At 50.4% G+C, this 21,312-nt stretch overlaps 1 protein-coding gene across 1 annotated transcript; it reads left to right on the top strand.

Moving 5' to 3' along the window:
• The first annotated feature begins 1,857 nt into the window (after window positions 1-1,857).
• Window positions 1,858-21,303, top strand: ADA (adenosine deaminase). Its single transcript, XM_069034258.1, has 11 exons — window positions 1,858-1,912; window positions 8,884-8,945; window positions 12,095-12,217; window positions 12,333-12,476; window positions 13,292-13,407; window positions 15,643-15,767; window positions 17,383-17,454; window positions 17,716-17,817; window positions 18,554-18,621; window positions 19,010-19,139; window positions 19,540-21,303. Exons 1-11 carry the CDS (start codon window positions 1,877-1,879, stop codon window positions 19,639-19,641), a joined length of 1,080 nt encoding a protein of 359 aa, XP_068890359.1. The 5' UTR covers window positions 1,858-1,876; the 3' UTR covers window positions 19,642-21,303.
• The last annotated feature ends 9 nt before the right edge of the window (window positions 21,304-21,312 follow it).

The following is a 21,312-nucleotide window of genomic DNA, read 5'->3' on the forward strand; positions in this document are numbered from 1 at the left end:
TGCTTTGTCTGTACATCATGGATGCAGTCAGGGCATCCCTGAAAGGTGGTACTTAATAAAAGAGAACATGTTGATGAACCTTCTACCCCAGCCAAGCCCTGGGCTATTCCCATGGGCTCCATCGCAGTGCACATACCCAAATGACTTTGTGATTTGAGCTGAAAAACTACTGTTTTCTCAATGCCTACTGGGCTTTGGGGCAGAAATTCCATCACTGCTCTCATGGCAAAGCTGGGGAGGCGTGACAAGGGAGGCTGGTGACATTTCCCTGTGGAGCAGTGAGCCTGTAGCATGTCCTGCACTCACTAAGCGTTGCCAGCACCAGCTTGCAGCCCCTGTTTTCAAGGCTGCTCGCTCCCCTGGGCTGTTTGTTGTCACCTGACTGTGACAGCACAGGGCCGGAGGAGCACCCAGCCTTCCCCATCCCCATCCCCACAAGCAGAGCTCTGCGTAGCTAATCCCCTGCTGCCAGCTTCCACAAACAGTGTCCATCTGGAGTAAACACAGCTGGGGAAGGAGATGAGGAAACTTTATTTTGCAACCATTTGTGGTAGTGTTCACAACTACAGCCCCAGGCACTCTCTCTGCTTATGCACCAGAGCAAGTAACAATAGTATTTTTCATTGATATGGTGATGTTTGTCTCCAAGGCTCCCTGCAGACCTGGGCTGTGGTCTGGGGATGGCCTCACCTGGGCAGGTGAACTCTTGTCATGCAGAACTAAGCTGTGGTCCTTGTCTCTGCAGTGATTTTGGAAATACCACCTGCCTGGTCAGTGCCTTCCGGGAAGCTTGGGTCTCATGTCACCCAGGGCTGCATATGGGCCCCGGAGATGCTTCCCAAGGGTCACTCTAGGGAGTGGTTCAACCTGGCAGATCTGCCTTTAGCTAGATGGGGATGCTAGGTCTGGAATGACTGAAACTCTGCCCTCTCCAGTATTAGAGAAGCCATGCTTGACAGAGAGGAGCAGGCAGAACTTCTCTGAAAGTCTCTTTTTCTGGAGATACTCAAGACCAACCTGGACAGTACCCTGTGGAACTCTAGGTGAAACTGTATTAGCAGGGGGGCTGGACTAAATGATCTCCAGAGGTTCCCAACCATTCTGTGATTCTGTGGCTTTCTGCCTCACTGTCTTCAGAGATGTGGGCTGCCATGTGCATCACCCACGGGAGAGGAAAGCAGGAGGTAGAGGAGCAGCATAAAACATGGCCAGCTCACTGAAAATAAGAAATGAAAAGCTGAGTGTGAGTTTGCAGGAGCTGCAAGTAGGTGTATGGTGGACCAAAAGCCATCAGACAAAGCAAGTGACTCACTGAGCAGCAGGTTTGAGAGCAGGAAAGGTTAAAACAAACACTGTTGGATTGGCTTAAGACTGCAATCAAAGCTGGACATTGCTTTCCTGTTCTACAGGCTGAGCTGTCATTTTTTCCTGTTCTATTTTCTGTCAGTGTTATCGTTGGAGTAGCAGGACCACCCGGGCCCTCAGCTTCTGAAGGAAACACGGGCGGGATTTCAGGAAGGGTGGGTTTAGATTAAATTTGAGGGAGAAATTCTCCCCTGTGAGAACAGCGAGGGTGGCACAGGTTGCCCAGAGAAGCTGCGGCTGCCCCATCCCTCCAAGTGTCCAAGGCCAGGTTAGATGGGGCTTGGAGCGACCTGGGATAGCGGAAGGCGTCCCTGCCCATGGCAGTAGGGAGGAATGGGATGGACACCAGCGTCCCTCCCCACCGAAGCGCCCTGTCGCGGTGTGCCTGCCCCGGGCCCGGCGTGCGCGGGGCGGGGCGGGGCGGGGCCGGCGGGGGCCGGGCGAGCGGGGGTGGCGGAGCGGGGGTGGCGGAGCGGGGGTGGCGGAGCGGGGCCGGCGGCAGAGCGGCGGCATGGAGCAGGCACAGAGAGTGTTCGGGGGACCCAAGGTGAGCTGGCAGCGCTGCCGGAGGCTCGGGGCTGGGGAGGGGTCGCGCAGCGGGCCCGCGGTGCTGTGCACGGCAGCGGGGGACGGGCCGCGCCCCGGCGCGGAGGTGCCGCGCTCCGGTCGTGCCCCGCAGCCGAGCGGCAGCACCTGCTCTCCGCACCCCGGGGCTGCAGCCGGCTGGGAACTGGGGCGCGGCCGGGCCGCTCGCTGGGGATGTGCCCTCCGGGACAGGGCTCTGTGGGCGCTGTCCCCCCGCGGTCGCAGCCGGACGCTGCGCTGCCCTGGCCCGGTGCTCCCCGGTGTCCGGCGTCCCGCGCATTTCGCCGCCGCCGCGATGCGGGTCCAGGCTCATCCCAGCGCCCGGCCGGGGACACGGCTCCGCCGGGCTGGGGATGCACAGGTGGGTGGCCTGGATGGGGAAGGGGCAAGCTCTGAAGGGCCCTGCATCCCAACTACTCTCGTAGTCTACTAAAAGAAATGTTTTCTCTTGTGTTTTTTTTATTTTGTTTTGTGGGTTGATTTTGTTGTTTTGTGGGTGCTTTCGGTTGGGGTTTTTTGTGGTTTCGTTGTTGTTTTTTTTTCTCTTACACATTTAGTTCAGTTACTCCTCAGATACCCGTGACACCACCTTGGTGGCTGCTGTCAGAGTGTGCTCCAGTCTTTCACTCTCTCCATGCCCTGTATACTCCATCTCTAGTAGGATCATACGGTAATGTGTTTATTATTTAGATTGTAAAATAGAGGAGGAAGAAGATGAAACAGCTGTGGTTAGCAATAGTCCTGTATCTGATTGCAGAACACTGCCTGTGCTGCAGCTCAGCTCTCAGGCGGTGGTCTGGGTAAGCTGCTGTACAAGGAGCAGGTCTGCCAGGCTGGGCTCTTGGGGAGAAGTAGGAGTCAAGGCAGAGGAGACCAAGAAAAATGCTGTGATATTTGTGATGTTCCCGCTCTGGGAGAAGGTGAGTGGTGGCAACTGGTTGTGGCTTTTCCAGAGAAGGAAATTGTTTCCAAAACCACAAAAGGACTGGGGGGTTTTGCTGCTGTTTGCATCTTCTCCCACTCCCAAACCATTTATCTCTCAGTCTGAGTTTGCACCAGGGAAGTCTCACATACTTGGAAAAGGCAGTGTGCACAGGTCTGATTTGTGTTTCATTCCATCACTATGGTTCCCTTTCTAGGAAGCTGATCCATGGAATAGCAGGCAAACCTTGATACCAAAATCCCTGCAGTGTTGGCAGCTGCTAATGGTTAAAGCCTTTTTAAGTCCACCTCAGTTTTGGGAGATAGTGGTGTTTCATCAGCTGCACTAAGAGCAAAGGCTGTTGTCTCACCCCAGTGGTTTTAAACTTTTGGCTGAGAGAAGGAACTTAAGTTCTTGTTTCATTTGTGCTTCTACTTTTCCAGTGTGTGGGAGAGTGGGATACGGAAGAGAAAGACCTAGGAAAAACTGCAGGGTTTGACTGCTAAGATCAGACTTCTGTTGTCTGGCTATTGGCGGTTATGAGACTGGTTTTCCTGACTCAGGCAGTCCCTTTCAGCCCTGTGAACCTGCTAAGTCAGGTTTGGGGGAAAAAAATGGGCCTGAAGTCAGTTAATGAGCCCTATTCATTCCTCTGGATCCTCTGCCATTGGGAACGATCAGTTTTGTGTTTTAGAGATGTTTCTGGTAACTGGAGCAGCTTCAGCCCTGGCTGAATGTGGGGCCGGGGCTGCCTCTGCGTTTTTCAGGAACTCGCTGACTCCCAGTGACTGCAGTGATGAACAGGGAGCTGCAGGAGGACAACTTTGAACCCTGCTTATCATAGGCTATAAAAGAGCAGAAAAGGTTGGTGTTCCTTGACGTCAGTCATCACCCTTTCTGTTCCACAACCAGAGCAGAGACCTTGTCCTTGCTCGCTGCTTGCTCCTCTCTTGTAGGCCAGCCCCAGCTTGTGGCTGTCTTCTCCTGTACCTCCCATGTGCCTTGAGCTGTGTTGTGGAGAACAGAATGGGAATAGGGGTTTCTGGGGTCAGGCTCACTCCCTCCCAGCAGCTGGTGTAGCTGGTTTGCAAAATAATCATCAGGTCACATGGGGCAGGTGTTCCTGCCAGGCACACTGTGTGTCAGCCTCTCAGGGAAGAGTGGCTGCTGACCCAGCCCGGGTGGCACCAAAGGTGCCTCTGCTGGCTGTACCCAGGGGATTTGGGTGGATGTCCTGCCCCACTCCACTCCCTGCAGCACTGCAGACTCTCCGTGCCTATTGTGGGGACTGCGAGTGCACGGTGATGTGTCAAGGATGATGCTGTATTTGGCTTGTCCACTTCTTGTGCACAGCCTGACCCCTGACTTGGCATGGGCCAGAGCCTGGTGCTGCTGAGGCTGCGTTGAGCTCAAGCCATAACTTACACTGTGGTACCTTGTGTGGTCAATTCTTTGATAACGGAGTACAGGGATGCTCTTGGATAACCTTCCCGGATCCACTTGTCAAGCATGGTGGCAGTAAGAGGTTGGCTTGGCGCTGCACAAAGTGCCAGGACTCTGTTTACTGCTCTGAAGTGGTGCCTCGCTCCAGCGAGCACCAGGTGTGGGTGTGAGGTCTGTGAGGGGTCAGTGGGTACATGGCCCTGCCACCCCATGGGAACCATCACCTGGGATGACACACAGCCACCATCACCTGTTAATGTCACCAGAAGTCTCCTACTGAGGTCAGTGGAGGTTGAGTAGTTGGTGCCAGGAGGGTGGTACTAAAGGCTGCTCAGCACAGGAGCACCCTCCTCTTCCTCAGCCACCAAACCCATGAATCATTGTCTAGCTGCCTAGAAAGCACAAATATTTCCTGCAGTGGAGCAGTGTGGGTCTTGTAGTCTCCCATGCTTCTCTTTTAAAGGCTCACGCCTTAAAGCATGTGACAGATACATCTCCCAAATGCATTTGTGGTGTCCTCAGGCTTGAGGATGATACTGTGCCACTTCCACTTCACAACCCTCTTGGGCCACTCTCACCTCTTGCTTCTAAATGAGCGTTTGAGGTGAGTTTAGGATGAGGATCACTTTGTTCCTGACAGCACCCCTCCGTAAAACCAGTCTTTGGGGAACATAGTTGATTGTTTTTTGCAGTGATTTGCTACACTTACCTAATAATTGACAAATTACAGCTGTAACTACCCTGGTTTTCAGCTATTGGGATTAATAGAATGAACCTAAATTATCACCTTTTAAGAGGCAGATAAATAATCCTGGGCACTGTTAAGGGTTTTTAAATGATGCAACTTTATCAGCTGCCTGATTATGTATTAACATCTGCTGGAAACCTCTCAATAAAAGGGGCGGACTGACTTTGGTCATTGTATATATTTTTTAAAAGACCCTAAAACCACCTAATACACAAAATCCTTCAAGTGCCTTAGCTTGAATGGCTCTTTTTATGCCATATAATGGGCAAGCTGAGCAAGTAACTGTTCTGTCATGGTCCACTGATCAAACCGTAATAGAGAAATTGTGTTGGGTTGACTGTGGCTGAAAATACTTTGAATGTTTGGTTAACTTTTCCCCCTTAATTTCACTACATTAAAAATAATCAGACTTGATCTTGGAATGGAACATACTTGTTTGAGTACCTTCCTTTTTGTGTTTGAATTTATTTTTGAAACTTATTACATCTCAAAGAAAACATTACAGTGTTTTCAGAGAAGTCAAGCCAGAGCTCTTAAAACTTCTCCTTTTTAAAAGTCCAAACCAGCTTGCTGATATCTGCACTAAAGAGTCACATGCCATGGTTGAGCTAAAACTTTTTCAGCATAAAAATGGAAAGCACTGGGTTTGCTCTGATGGTCTTGCTGGGGGCTGTCTGTGCTGAGGACACACAATTTACAGCCTTTTGAACGTTCTTTGAACCCATCCATCTGGCTTTCAACAAGCCTAGAGTGAAACTAAAAGTTTTATTGCGTTATACTCTGGGTTTTTGATGGTGGGAGGTCCATGGAGGTGCAGGAGAGCTGAAGGGTGGCTGCGCAGAGCTGGTCCTGAGGGTCCTCACTGTAAATGGCAGAAGAGCAAAGCTCCTGCCTCAGGAAAGCTTTGGAGAGTTTTGCTGCTTTCTTGTTGTTCATCAGAGCAGGTGATAGCACATCCAGCTGGGCTGTGAGAAGGGAAGTTATCAATCTGGTCTCATGGGTGGCATCCCTGCCCATGGCAGGGGGGGTTGGAACTAAATTGGACCTTTAAGTTCCTTTCCAACCCAGACCTTTCTGTGATTCTGTGATCAGTGGTCCTGGAATGGTTGAAGGCTCCTCTCCAGTGCTGGTGCAGCCTGTGGTGCTGTTCAGATCCTTCACCAAGTGTTGAGATCCCAATTTAATATGTGTGCACGTGCTTTCTCTCCAGATAAATTGGAGGGTTTGGGGTGGGAGACCACATGGAGCTGTGCACTAAGGAGCGGAGAGCTCTGGAAGAAGTGCTGAGCTCCTGCATTCACCTAATTTCTGCTTGCTCAGGCATTGTCCCCTGGAGCCACAGTTCAGAGAAAACTCTTTCATCCTTATCTGGGTACTTTCCTTGGCTTAAGGCAAGGTCGTGTCACCCATTTGTATCTGGAAAAGACTTGTGCTTTGTTTACCCAAAACAAACACGCAGGAAGAGAGCTGAAATGTAATCTGCAGTGAGCAGCCTCCCACGGACCTGGAAGCCCTCAGGGTTTGCGAGCAAGAGTGCCCCCCGGGGCAGATGAGCTGCTGGGTTGTGCCTCTGCTGATTGCATCCTTATCTGGAGCCCTGTAGGCACACCTTTCCATCTTCTCCTGAATGTCCTTTGGCCGTCTAAATAGCAGAGATCGCAGCTGCAGAAAACTCTGAAGCACTGATCTTGAGGAAACCCAAAACTTTTGGGTTGAACAGCATTGCATGACGGTTTCTTAGCGCTTGGTTTAAGTGTCTCCAGACCCAAAAACAAAAAAGCTGGCAGGTGAGAAAGAGCCTGTTGCTGATATTGGAGAGGAACTTTGTTGCTTTACAAGCATCTCACCTGCAGAAGTGGCAGAAGGAGGTGACTTACGTAGATGAAGGATGCCACGGAATCTGCTTTCTTATTGATGGAGATGTCATGTTGAGATGTTCTTGCAGGAAACACTTGAAAAGTATTTGAGGGAGAAGACCTCAATAGGTTCAGGTTGCTTTGTTTTTAAATCCAGTGTGAGCAAATTTCAAGCCTCTAACTCCATCAGAAAGTCATAAGAGCTGTTGAATACCTCAAGGAGTGGATCTTGCATGATTTTGAAATAGGAATTGGAGCTTAAGAGTGGAAAACGTGCCAGGCGTCCACATCTGGCAGTGCAGACCCTGTCTGTAGCCTGTTATTTTATCTGCTGCTTTGCAGGACATTTAGTCCTCATAAGCAGGCTTGTGTAACTCAAGGAGGGGGGAAAAGATCAGGTTTTGCCCTTTTAAAATCTTCCTCTCTGTAGATTCAGATCATATCTTAAGGGTAGGAGAAGTGGCAGGGATATCTTTTTACCATCTGCTGACAGTGGTGTCTGTGGGTGTGTTCATGACCCCTGGGCCAGCTGATTGCCACAAGCAGTTTGATCTGTCCTGAGCCTGCCCATCTGCATTTGGCATCCCACCAGTGCTTCCGTGGCAGCTTCATGGCCATGGTGTGGAGATGGCCTGAACCCCAGCACTGTCCCTGCCCTGCCTTTTGCAGCAGGAGTGGCCAGCGACAGTCCTGGCAGTGAGTCAGGTGCCTCTGCCTGCAGGGCAGGTGTGCAGGGATGGGAGTGAGCTCATGGGCATCAGTGCACACCCCAGAGATGGGCACTGCCAGCCCTGTGCCAGGAGCTCACGTCACCTGCTCTTGGACACTTGCAGGCACCGCTTACTCAATTTTCTCCCAGCTCCTCATAGTTATTGTTTGATACATACCCTGACGCCAGAGGGTTTGTGGGTTTTAATTAGTAACCCTGGGTAGTTTAGTTATCCATGCAAATATCCAGCCCTCTTCTGAATCCTACTCCATTCTTACCCTTGGCACCCTGCAGCTATTGTCTATGCAGGAAAATGTCCACGATGTTATATCTAAAAAGAACTTCGTGTATTAAGTTTCTAATCTACAGTTTCATTAAAAAATACAATAAAATTAAATATGTATTTTGTAGGCTATTCCGTTACTTAAAAGAAAACAGTTCTGGAAAGATGAATATCTAGCTGAAACATTTTACAGCTAATATTTTCCTTCCCAGTTCGACTTCCAAATTACTTTTGTCATTTTCCTCCAAAAGCCCCAGCTGGCTAATGGAAAAAGCTTGCTTTTGCTTTTCTGGGTCTCTTTCTCCAAAATCCAGTGTTTCAGCAATAATAGGGAAACAGGGCTTCAGAGTGAAAAGACCTGAGTTACTGTCCCATTGCAAATAAGTAAAAATTTAAGTGTTTTATTTTGAAACCTTGTTATATCTATTGTGCAGCTAGTTACTATTATTTTTTACAGCACCTTTGTGCCATGGGACTGACCCCTTATGTAGGATTAGAGAGCCTGTAAGCCCTGATAATACCAAGTAATTAACAACCCATCAGGAGCTGATTCTTGGAAGTGAAGTCAAAGTTTTTGTGTAATGACTCTTAGCAAATTAATTGGTGTTTGACTGCCTGTAATTTCAAGGAGGAAGCAAGCTGGAAAGTGAACGTGTTTGGCGTTTGCTTTTTTCACTCTTCCTGAACTCTAAATAAGGATAGGACAGTTCCTGAAAATTATTGGAAACAGAATAAATTTCTAAAGATTCATTAAATGTGTGAGCTGCAGCAGCCATAACAAAATATTTAGATGATACTTAGATATTGAAGAAGAAAATTTATAATGCTTATATTTTAAAAAATGTTTATGTGCCTCTTTGTCATGACTTTGTCCCTGTATTGGCTGCATTTTTACCCATGTGAGCACCAGCTCCTTCTCTCTGAACTGTTGTTGCAGCTCTAAGAGTACCTGACCCATTTCTCTTATTGCAGGTAGAGCTTCATGTCCACCTGGATGGAGCCATTAGACCAGAGACCATCTTGTACTTCGGCAAGTGAGTTGTGGGGGGAAGGAAGCTCTGGGAGCTGCAGTTCAAAGGCATCATCCCTTCTGCTTCTCCAGATCTGTGGCAGATGAGCTCCTGCAGGCAGCAGACCTGGCTGGTGCTGGTTCTGTCTCTGCCCAGAGCTGACTGCACAGTGTGAGGACACTGAGCACACCCCAAAAGACAGTGGGGCTTCACAAGTAGCAGGAATGTGACTGAGGTGGTTGTGGGTTTGTGAGCTGGGCAAGCTGAGAGGTGCCATCATGAGAAAAGTCCAGAAGATGTCTCATAAAGAGCTGCCTGCCTTTGAAGTGTACCCAGGACACAGCAGAGGCGCTGTATTCTCATCTCTTTTTCCACATTCCTAATCGCCAAAGCAAGTGGAATGACAGCAGGCTGTGAGCATTGTCTTGGTGGTGCTGCTGTCCCATGGTTTGGGAGGAAGAACCAGCTTGGGTGCCCTTGCCTGCCCTGCTGCCATGTGGATTTGAATCCCAGGCTGTCTGCCTGGTGTCAGCAGTCAAGGAGTCACGCTCGTGGGGGGGTGACCCAGGGAAGCCACTTGGCAGTGAGTTAGAGAGAGGTTGTTTCCTTGACAGAGCCCACGTGCATCTTCCTTCAGTGTAGATTGTGTGGGAAGCATGGGGTGAATGATTAACCTGTGTGAGGGCCTGGCTCCACATTTGTAAGCAAAGTAAACAAGATTTCTTCCAGCTGTCACTGATACCCTCAGATCAGGAAGGTGGCAAGGGTAAGGATTTTGGGAAACAGCTCTTAGGCATAGCTCTGGTATTTTGGGGAGGAAATCAGTTCTGAGGAGGATGGGAAGTGGTTCTGGCATTCTGTGAGCCCAGCAGATTCCAAGGCAGTGCAGTCCTAGGGGGAAATATTCTTTCTGGAGTAGCTTTCTCTGCAGAGCCTGGCCATACTTTTTGCTGTGTAGTCAGAGAGGAGGGTGGGTCAGGTCTGCCCACCCCATTTTTTGCTGGATGCTGGCATGGTGAACTGAGTCAGGGTTCCTGCTGGTGGGCTGCAGGGCTGGAATACAGGTCCAAATGAACAAAAGAGTTGGTGCTGACTCCCTGGAGCTCTGCTGGGTCCCTCTGCCTGCAAATGGGAAATGCCAGTGTAGTCCCCTAGGAGAATTGTAGGAGCCCTGAAAACCAGGAGGCACTGGCTGTCTGGGGATCCTGTGCCAGGATCCTTGCTTAGGGCAGAAACCTTCATTGCCTGAGTGTGTGCTGAGTTCCCTCTTATTTTTAAACAGCCCTGGCATCTCCCTGAGCTGCCCCCCCTCGGGTGGAGCAAGGCTGTGCTATTCATGGGCTCTAAAACTTGCACTCACACACAAAAAAAGCAGTGGGGAAGTGCAGAAGGCTGTAGGGGACTGACTGCCTTAATAACCTCACCCTGGGCACAGAAAGCTGCTTGTGGTCTATTTTTAAAGGTAAAGAGCTGGAAATAAATTTGCCAGGTGGTGTCTGACCACGTACACATAACCCCAAGCTGCTGGGATGCACAAGCCCCCTTGGGCAGTGCACTGCTGAACTCAGCTGTTTTCAGAAACTTTGTCTCCAATTCTGTCAGACCTGGGTCAGTCTTTGCATCTGCCCTGCCCAGCTAAAGGGCTCAGAGCTGTGTCAGACCCCTCATGGGGTCTAGGTGTCCCCAGGAGAGGTTCCCTTTCCGTGGTGGGATGGTGTGGATGGTGCTGCCCATGGCTGCAGGAGGCTCTGGGCAGCACACCGAGGTGGCAGTGAGGACAAACATGTTCCCCTCTGGCCCCTGTGCTTCAAGAAGAATCCCAGCTACAAGGAGGGCTGGATGGGGCAGCAGGAGCTCCAAAAGCCACACTGGCATGATCCACCGGACCTCCTCATCCAGAGGCATGACTCCAGTGTGGATCATCCCAAAGCACGGCCACTGATGCCTGCAGGAAGGCAGTTCTTCAGGAAGCACATGAAAGAGGTCAGGGAAGTGGCTTTGCTCTAGGAAACTTTCCCTGGGCAGGTGGAGGAAGGTGCAAGTTGGTTCCTGGAGCAGAGACTGATGTGTCAGTGCCGTGGAAAGGGCAAGGCAGGGAGGAAAACCGATGCCTTGGCAGGGATGAGTGTTCCTGCTGAGAGCCAGCAACTTAATCTGTGCAGATTGCATGTGAGGGCTGAGCGTGGGGCTGGTTTCCTTCCTGGCTGAGTGGGGAAGGAGCAATGTTTACCAAGCCCAGGAGCGGGGTCCTTTGGACTGTGTCCTTGCATGGCTTATTGGGATGGTTGCTGGCATCGCAGCACTAAACTGTCTGTGGTGTTTTGTCTCTATTAGAGTTCTTCCATCAATCAGATGTAATTCATTGTGGCAGGAAAGAGGATTAAAAACAAATGTCTAGTTATTATTCTGAATTTGTGTTGGCTTGTGCAGTGTACCGGGGTGGGGGGGTGGCAAAGCCTGCCCAGGAAGCTGCAGCAGCCTTGGCTGGCAGCACCCTCGATCCCGGCTGTCGCCACACCAGGAACACCTTCACCCACTCGGTATTCCAGCTGCTCTTCCCTCTTGGAAGCATTTATGTGGGCATTAGCATGCCTGTCCTTTTGGTGAGAGCAGTTGTTGCCATTTGTTCCTGTGTGGGAGCTGTTCCTGTCACAGAAGATGCCACCAGGATGCTGGGCTCAGGAACCAGCTCGCTCGCAGGAGCTGCTGGCACCAAACCCATGAGCCACGACACTTCTGCCTGTGTGACCCCAGGCCTTGGAGCATCTCTGTGATGTTTCAATCCTTTGAGCCTGCATAAGTGGAAATTAACTTTTCTAAAGAATTTTGGCAATTCTGCTGCTAGGTCTAGGAGGTGCCAAGAAATAATCCAGAGCCCCTTTAGATGAACTCCTTCTTAAGCTTAAAATGTGCCCTGGCTGTGTTCCTGCCGGGTCAGCCTGGGCTTGTATTTCGGTTTGTTTGTGCTTTGTCTGTGTTTTGGATCGCCTCCGTCCCTGCTGAGATTCAGGGCTCCATCCGTGAGGAGATTTTGGAAGGACAGCGTGTGCTGTATCTTTCCTGTGAAGAAATGGTGGTTGATGCCGCCAGCTTTGGAGGCAATTGGTGTATGAAATGCACTGATTAAAAACGCGATAACCTTCCCTGTCAGTAACACGTGACTTCATTTCCAGGAAAAGAGGCATCCCTCTCCCTGGAAATACTGTTGAGGAGCTCCTGAAGTATGTCAGTTATGACACACCACTGACACTTCCCCAGTTTCTAGAGAAATTTAATTACTACATGCCTGCCATTGCGTAAGTACCCTGCTTTTTGCTTCTTCCCCCTCAACCCTTGGAAGGATCCCTTGGCTCAGCCTTGGAGGTGCCCTGTGGGCCCTGAGCATGACAGGTCCCACTGCTATCCCTGCAGGGGTGACCGTGAGGCGGTGAGGAGAATTGCCTACGAGTTTGTGGAAACAAAAGCAAAGGAAGGGATCGCCTACGTGGAGGTCCGGTACAGCCCTCACCTCCTGGCCAACGCTGGTGTGGATCCCATCCCCTGGGGACAAGCTGAGTGAGTGATCCTGCCGTGCTGGGGAGCTGGTGGGTGGCTGGTTGGGCATGGAGAAGGCATGGCCAGTGCCAGTCAGCCACTGTGTGTTCAAAGGCTGCTGTAACAAACCTTTCTCCTCCCATGCAGCAAGAGCCAGCATGCTTCTAGCTTTCTCTCCCATTGAGAGGGTTTTTCATCTTAAATATCTCTGTGAGCTGTAGTGTTTTGACATCCCTTGCTCTGGGCACTGAGTTCTGCATGTGCAGAGCAGTTGTGCTCAACCTTCTGTCTGAAGCCATTCCCTGTGAGAGATATGGACTGCCTGAGCACAAAACAGGAATTTGAGCTGACAGAGATGGTGGGTGGTGTCAGAGGGGGCTGGTGATCTGATCCCTCCCTTTCATGTCATCCCCTCTGTGATATGTGCATTAAATCAATGCAGGGCTCTGGGGCCCCTCCAAAGTGTGCTGTGGTGGGTGCTGAGCCCTGCGTTTTCCCCTGCCTGGCTGCAGAGAGTTGTGTGCCCTCATGAGATGCTCTGGCAAAGAGGGGGTTCCTCTGCTCAGGCAGGGTGGGCACCCAGTTCCCCAAGGCCTTTCTAAATCTTAGTATCACCTGTGCCTGCTTCAGTGCCTGCTATCTGGTAAGTGTGGCCATGGCAGGGGTATAAAAGGTGCCCTCAGGCTCTGGGTGGTCTCAGTGGGCATCTCTGGATGTTAAGGTGAGTGGAACCTGGGGCAGCCTTTCCTCCCAGGGGGATGCTGGGCTGGACCTGCAGCTCCTGCCTGCCTCCCTAGCACATCTGGCCTCTTGCTGATGGCTTTTCTTCCCTGCAGGGGAGACCTCACTCCAGATGAAGTCGTTCAGCTCGTAAATCAGGGACTGCAGGATGGAGAAAGGGATTTCCACATCAAAGTCAGGTCTATTCTATGCTGCATGCGCCATATGCCAAGTAATGTATTGCAGCTCCCCTGCTGCTCTGCTCCCCTTCCTTGACGCGTGGCGGTGGGGACGTCCCCTGGGTCTGGGGCCCTGCAGGAACGTGGGGAAAGCCCCGGTCCTGGGTGTGATGCAGGACCAGACAGTGCTGAGGAGCTTCTTGTCTTGGTGGGGGTCCTCTGCCCCTTTCACTGTGGGGCAAAGGTCTGCTGGAGGCAAGCATGGGGGTCTGTGGGTACAACCAGTATCTGAAAGGTCTTGTGAGAGGGACAAAAGGGGCTCTTCTGTCCTCTCCTGGGGGAATTGTGATCTCTGCTCCCCACCCAAAGGCCAGAGCTCACCTTGGGCCAGTAAAAGCCATTGGCACAGTGAGCAGTGCCATCTTCTATGACTGACTGGAGGTCTGAGAGCCAATGGTCATGGAAGGAGGACCAGGCATGACATCTCACACTTCCCTGCTCATGGTGCTACAGCAGGATGCTCCTTCCTTGGCCTGGGTCATGGGGCAGCCAGAGAACCCGCTGGCAGCAGCCAGTCTCTGCTGGCTTAAGCTGAAAACACGAGTCAAATGTATAAGGCATGTATATAATACTTTTTTTATAAAATCAGCAGCTCTGATGAGAAACTTTGTTGGTAACAGGTGCTGTGACCCAGAATAGGAAGAAAACCCAATTTCCAGCATTTCAGTGGGCTGCTGAGTTCTGCAGGCATCTTCCTCTAGGGAAGGATGCAGCCAGAGAGAGGCTGTGTGACAATAGCTTTTTTATGTGGAGATTTTATTCTGAGTATCTTCATATCTCTCACCAGTTTTATGTAGGCTTAGTAGGGTAGATGGTGGAGAGATTTTTTCCTAGTGAGTACATGATTAATTTGTGTCAAGAAATACGAATTTGAGAGTGTTTTTTTTTTCCTGCCTACACAGTCAACACCAAACAATACTTTGAACACTTGACCCTTATATTTCTAGTTTCTAGGAAGAAAATGTTTTTCTTTGTAGAAACCAGAAAGCTGTAAGGCACGGTCACACTGATCTGCAGCTACAGTCCCTGCCAGTGCACAAGTGGTAAAGGCAGGGGGTGGCAGGAGCATCCAAGGGCGTGTACAGCCTGCATTTCACTGCAGGAGGGATTACTTGTGTGAACAGCAGAGGTGGCATTCTCATACCTGTGCCTCAGGGCACCAGCTGATACTCAGAGCCAATGATATGCTTGATAAAGAGTCTCTAGCAGTACATTCAGGATGTGCTGCACAGTGAGAAGCCACCCTGTAATTAATGAATTGTTGAGAGAAAGGCAAAGATGCCAGCCAGGATGAACTCATATTAAACTTGTTAATAAAAGAATGGCTCTAACGCAGCAAGTTGGAAAATGGTGGGGGGAAAAAAAGGATGATGAAGTTGCACACATCATCCTGGTGTGTTCATATGATTTGGGGATTGTCTGTACGCAGCAGGTGCCTGTTAATTATTAACGCTTCTGTTTATCTCTGTTTCTTGGCCTTTCTGGTAAGGTTAAGTGCTATGGGAGCTGGTAGATGCAGTTCCTTTCTCAGAGGTTATCTGTCCTGATCAGGGAGAGCTCTGAAGCAGTTGTTGGCCACTTGTTACTCTCTTTCTCACTGATGGCAAATAGATAAAACTTCAGCTCCTTCCCACCAGGAGTAGAATCCTCGGGGGAGTCAAGGATGCCCTAGAGCAGGGCAGGGATGGCTGCAGTACAGGGTCCCCCAGAGATCCCTCCCAGCCCGATCTCCTCCGTGGCACAACACATCCGATGGGACAGTTCTTGCCTTTACCCTCACCCTGCCCAGCCTGGGAAGGGGTGAAAGCTCAGGAGCTCAGGGATTTCTCCAACACACCGTGTTACAGCCCCAGGGCAGTGCAGTTCATCTTACCTCAAGCCTACTGCAGCAGTCACCACTGCTTGGAAGTTTTTAAATTAATTTTTTCCCCTGCTTGAAGTGAGCAGAAGAGCATGATGAGAACAGTTTTATAGCTGGTGAATGCACTTGATTTCCCTTTCATTGACAACAGACTGATCAGCTGACAGCTTTTATTTGCCTCAAGATGACAGAGGTGACAGACCTTTCTAGGAGTTTGCTAGCTTTCTTTTTGAGCATCAGGTTTTAGGAAAGACTAAAGAAAATAGCTCTAGCCTGCTTGTTATAGGACCAGGATTTGTTTAGAAAAATGCTGAAGGTGTGACCCTTCTGAATGCTTCCTCCTGAATCCTGGTGCTGCCTCTTCCAGGCTGGTCTCCAGAGGTGGTGGAGCTCTGCAAGAAGTATCGAAATGACTCTGTGGTGGCTGTCGACCTGGCTGGAGATGAGTCCCTGAAGGTGGAGAATTACTCTGAGCATAAGAAGGCTTATGAGGTTTGTGGAATAAGTTTTTTAAAAGAAATTACAAGAAACATGTATATTGAGGGGACGTGTGTGAAGGGACGCTTTTCAAACTGCAAACAGCTGGGACAGCTTAAAAATTCGTTGCAGCTATTAAAAACATTCAGTTAAATAGCAAAAGTATTTGTTTATATTTCCTAAATGATTAATGGCAGGCATCATTGCTAAAACATGAGAGCTGGGGCTTGGCATGCTATCCTGTAGCACTGAGTGTGACATGAGTGACATGGAGCCCAAACCAGCCCCCACCCCACTACTGTTGGCTCCTGGGGCTTGGTGAAACCACAGCCCAGGGTGGAAGAGACTGGCCTTTCCAGTCTGGCAGAAATCACCCGAGGAGAAGAGGAGAAGCTGCACATTTGCAGGGCTTTTATCTGATCATCTCAAATGCAAACACTGGAATGGCTTCAGGAGCCTGATCCCAGGCTCTCACTAAACCTCAGCCTTTGCAGTGGCTCAAAGGGAAGGGAAAGCCTCGCTCCTCTTTGTTGGTGGAAATTTGGGGTTGTTAGTCCCCTCCATCAGTGGGGCAGGAGGTTGTGCACCATCACTGGCAAAAAGGGTGGTGGTTTGCAAGCAGTGCTCAGGTCTGAAACCACATGGGGCTTCCTTGGGGTCTTCACCCTATCAGTGTGAGCTGATACAAGGCCGGCTTGCACTGCTGTGCTGGCTGAACAGGGTGATTATAAACCAGGACACGGGCACAGGGCTTTATTAACTGATGGGAAGGCAGTCTCATCCTGCCCTGGTGGGCCAGCAGTACCCAGGTCTAGCCTCCTCTGTCTGAAGGATGCATCTTCTCTCTGTGCCAGGGGCTTGCTCAGGCTCTGAGGTGCTGAAGCAAACCCTCCTCCCATCCGTATTAAGTAACTGATAAAAACTCCTGAGTGCAAAGCCCTGAAGGACTGTCTGTGAAGAATGTCTGCTGCAAGATGGGGCTTGCAGCCTGCCTGCTGCTGCCAGCTGGGTGGTCCTTCTCCAGCAAGGCTTCCCTCCAGGCTTTCCTCCAGGCTCCATGGCTTCCCAAAGCCCGGGTGGCCTGTGGCCCCTGCAAAGGAATTTTCAGGATGGTCATGGAGCTGCACCCAAAGCTGCACTTGCAGGGTCCTTACGGCTGGGCTGCCTCCACCCCCAGCCCCTTGCAGGAGGGAGGTGCTCAATGTCAGAGCATTTCTTCATCTCTGCCCTGGGGTGCTTCTGCACTCTCCCACATGGCTGCAGCTGGCCAAAAAGGTAGAAGTTCCAAAGAGTGCAACTGCTGCAAGGTTCATGCAGGAAGGCAAGTGGGTGGAGGAAGAGGAGCTCAGAGCTTGCTGCTGTCTGGAGAGGAGGCAGCAGTGAACTCACCCAGTATTAAAAACCCATGAAGAGCCTGGCTGGGCTCCAGTGGAAGATAACCAGGATTTTTAAGTGTCTCTCTATGTGACATTACTGAGCTGTTGCAGCCCTTGGAGTGCAAGGCTCGTGATCTGTGGGCTCTTGGCACAGGAGCCTTGCTGTGCCCCCGGGAGCAGTGCCAGCCCCAGAGCTTGCTGACCTTGCTGCAGGTGATGGGACAGGAACATGTTTTCTCTCCCTTGTTTTGCAGGAAGCTGAGAGATGTGGGATTCATCGCACTGTCCATGCTGGGGAGGCCGGCCCGGCTGCCATGGTCAAGGAGGTACAAGGAGTTCCTGACTCAGGGCAGAGAGGGACAGGGGTGTGACGTGCCCCGCACCAGGGAGAGAGGCATCCACGTCCTCTCCATATGCATAGCAAAGTGAACACTGGGGACATGGACAGATCTGACCTGATAGCTGGAAAAGGACATCCTAGGAGCCAGCTCAGTGGTGCAGGCTGTACCTGCAGTGGGATGGGGGTCTCGGGGCAGGCAGGGGCTGAGCTGCGTGGGAAGCTCTGAGTGGTTTTCTCTGTTCTCTAGGCAGTTTATGTCCTGAAGGCCGAGCGGGTTGGCCACGGATACCATGTCCTGGAGGACCCTGAGCTCTACAAGGAGCTGCTGAAAATAAAGATGCATTTTGAGGTAAGGATATGTGATGGGAGCGTGACAACCAGGTAGCTGCTGTCTGAGTGGAAAACCAGCCCTCACCTGGGCTGTGCTACAGCCAGGGACAGGAGCTGACACCCAAGTGCTGACCACATGTACAGTGATGTTGTGTTGTACCCAGATGCCCAAAGCTCCACAGGAAAAATGCTGGGGACAAACCTGGATGTTTGCTGGGATGTGCTGCAGGGGAGCACTGGTGTGCACAGCAGCTTGTGAGAGGCACATAGCAGAAAGAATGGATCCTTATGTGGCCAAGGATAAATTCTGGAGGGCTTATTCACTAATTTATACACCTCAAGCCTGAAGGCTTGTCCTTCCACAAATCAGGCTGCTGTACCAGAGCAAGTCTGGCTAGAGGGTGGAAATGCCTGGGACTTACAGTGCATGTGTAGATTTACTTCGCTTTTCCTCGGAATGGACATATCCAACCAACAGAAGGAGTATGTACTTAATGCAAGTGGTTTTGTAACCAGGGCTGGTGACTGACTGGCCATGGGAAACATCCCACTGGCCCCTGCCACTGTCATGTGGGCTGTGGGCTCCTTGCATCTGTGTCCTGGGGCATGCACTGGTCTGTCAGAGTAGCGCTGAGGGGCAGCTGTGAGCAAAGCTCTAATCTGGTTTCACCAGTGTGCTGAGCTATCTGTGTCCACAGCTGGGGTTCAGATCTGTGTGGTTGATTCTGGTTTTCATGCTTACCTCCCCCAAACAGGTCTGCCCTTGGTCCAGTTATCTCACTGGAGCATGTTCTCCGGACTTCAGCAAACACCCCGTAATACAGTAAGACTTCTCAATTATGTGAAATTTCAAATAACTAGGATTTGGGTTGATTACAGCTGCTTTATTGCTTTACAAAGCTAAGGCACAGCTGATTATTTAGGACATAATCCATGTCCTTTGGCACAGGGGAGCCTAGTGCAGCTGGAGGGGTGTGAGGGTCCCTTGGGGAGGCTGTCCTGTCCCTCCTGCCCTGCTCTGAGCTGCACTACCCACTACTGGCAGGTCAGTGCAGAGCTATGGGGGGACAAGTTGAGCCCTGTGCTTGTCTCCAGCAGTGCCAGCTGCAGGGACAGCCCCGAGGTCTTTGCTTTTGCTGCATTTTACCCTGAGAACTGCACAGTGTCACACCCAGTGCTTTGCCCACCAGTTCAGCCTGATTTCCTTACAGATTCAAGAAGGATCGCGCCAACTATTCTCTGAACACGGATGACCCCCTCATCTTTAACTCCACCATTGACAAGGATTATGGCATTGTGAAGGAACACATGGGATTCACTGAAGAGGAGTTCAAGAGAGTCGTAAGTCAGCCTTGGCTGGGTGCTCTGCTGGTGTCCTGGTGCAGCCCAGAACAACCTGCTGTTTTTTCTTTATAAGCTGAAGAGTTTTTAATGGAAACCAGAAAATTCTGCTCTGGCCCTGTAGGGAGGAAAGTAGGACCAGGCTCAAAGTGCATATCCCAAATATTCCAGAGTACTTAAAGGCCTTTGCTTTGTGCTGGTCTCATTTCTCCTGGGACTGCTGCTAGTGGTGGGCCAGAGCAGTTGTCATAAAACAAGGCCATGGAAATGAATCTGAGGGCGGCAACTTTACACTCTCCCTCACCTGTTGCTGCTCAGAGCCAAGTGCTGGGATGTGCACAACCATGTGTTCATGTCTGATGTGTCTTAATGTCTCTGTGTTCCTCCTCTGCCTCCTCAGAACATCAATGCAGCCCAGTCCAGCTTCTTACCTGAGAAGGAAAAGCAGGAGCTGCTCAACAAGCTGTACGAAGCCTATGGGATGGTCCCCAACACATCGTGACCCATCCCTGGGAGTCAGCGTGGAGCAGGGCCCTTCTTTACCAGTGCCTGACTCTCCTCTGCCAGTGGGAGCACTGGGAGGAGGTGCCCAGAGGCGGTCTCTATTCCTGGCAGCCCTGTGCTAACCCTTACAGCGCTCATCAGAATCACGCTATCACATACACCTACCTGTACCCCACAAACTCTCTCCTGAATGGATATCCAGCTTCCTATCCTGCTGTTGTGCAAGCAGACTGGATCTGCCTGCTGGCCTGACTCCCTTCTCCATCTGCTGGTGTTTCTGTACTGCAACTGCAAACAGAAGAACCTCTCCTGCAGTTTTTCCCCTCTTTCCCTGTTTTACCTCTGCTGTCCCACTGACCTGCCTGGCCCTAGCCTGTGGTGCTGAAATAACCACTTTCAACTCTGTGGCCTGGGTTAATCTTCACCTTTCCAGGGAAGAGGTGTGCTGGTGCTGGCAGGGAGCGAGCAGCCCTTTCAGACACAGAGGCTTTATTCTTGTCCTGTGGGTGAGAGGGTTTGGTCACAGCTATATTTACCCAGGGTTAGTCTTGTACTAACAAGACTGGAACAAGAACAAGCTGCAGGCTGGTGCCCCTGCCTGTGCACAGGTCTGAAGGGCATTTAAATCAAAATACTAATTTTTTGGCATCCTTTCTTGGACAAGAACTCCCATATATCAGGCCTCCCAGTGCCACTGCTGCAGAAGTGCACGCCTTGGGCTCAGGGCCCAGCTGTGCTCACAGCTGGCCATGACTACGCTCGCACACACATAGGAAGTTGGAACATAATCTTACCACTTTGGGTCAAAATCTGCCTTCTGGGATTTTTCCCAGTTTTGTACTCATCTTGGAGAGCTCCTGTGATCTGCAGTTTGATCTTCCTCTTACCTTTGTTTAGGACTCGGAAAAAATGTGATTGATTGCCTGGTTTAACAATTCTGCCCTCTTTCTGATTTGACACAATCATTAGGCACTCTCAAGGCTGAATCAGTAAATTAACTTGGACCCAATGTCACACAATGACTCGTGTCCCATCTGATTGCTTCTCTCACTCAATTACGACACTGGCTAGAAGTCAGATCTTCAGTTTGGTGGAGAATTTATATGGAGAAACTCACCAAAAATTCCTTAGGGATTTTGGTGCATGATAGTGTTTTTACTCAATAAGCAATAGAGCTGTGCATCCAGAGAAGAGCCCATCATTTTCTTACCTGAGTGTGTGGTGTGCTTTAGCATCCCAGGGGTCTGCCAAGATGCTTACTCCAAAGATACTGTACCAAAAAGTTGCCTTTGACAAGGGGCCGTGGTCACCATTGCCATGGACAGACCCCAGACTGGTCCAGCCTCAGCCAGCAGTGTGCTGGGAGTATTTCCATTCTTTCTGGGCTTCCATATTGGTCTTCAGAGTTAAATACTCACCTCTGAAGTACATGGTGCATATATACACATAGATAGATAAATGAAGATGAGAGAGTGATTTTTCTTACTTTTATAAAGCAAAAGATAAAGTATCACTTCTAGGGACATGACTGTGGTAAGAAACAGGCCCTTTTTGGGTCATTTTTCTCCAAATTTTTTTCTGAAGAGTTGCTTGTTTGGATTCTGGACAGTTGATTGTTAATCCTGTTTAATAAAATAACAAATTTATATTAAAAGAGAAATCCTTGTGC

The sequence above is a fragment of the Aphelocoma coerulescens genome, chromosome 20 (assembly GCF_041296385.1).
Source record: "Aphelocoma coerulescens isolate FSJ_1873_10779 chromosome 20, UR_Acoe_1.0, whole genome shotgun sequence".
Classification (NCBI taxonomy): Eukaryota; Metazoa; Chordata; class Aves; order Passeriformes; family Corvidae; genus Aphelocoma; species Aphelocoma coerulescens.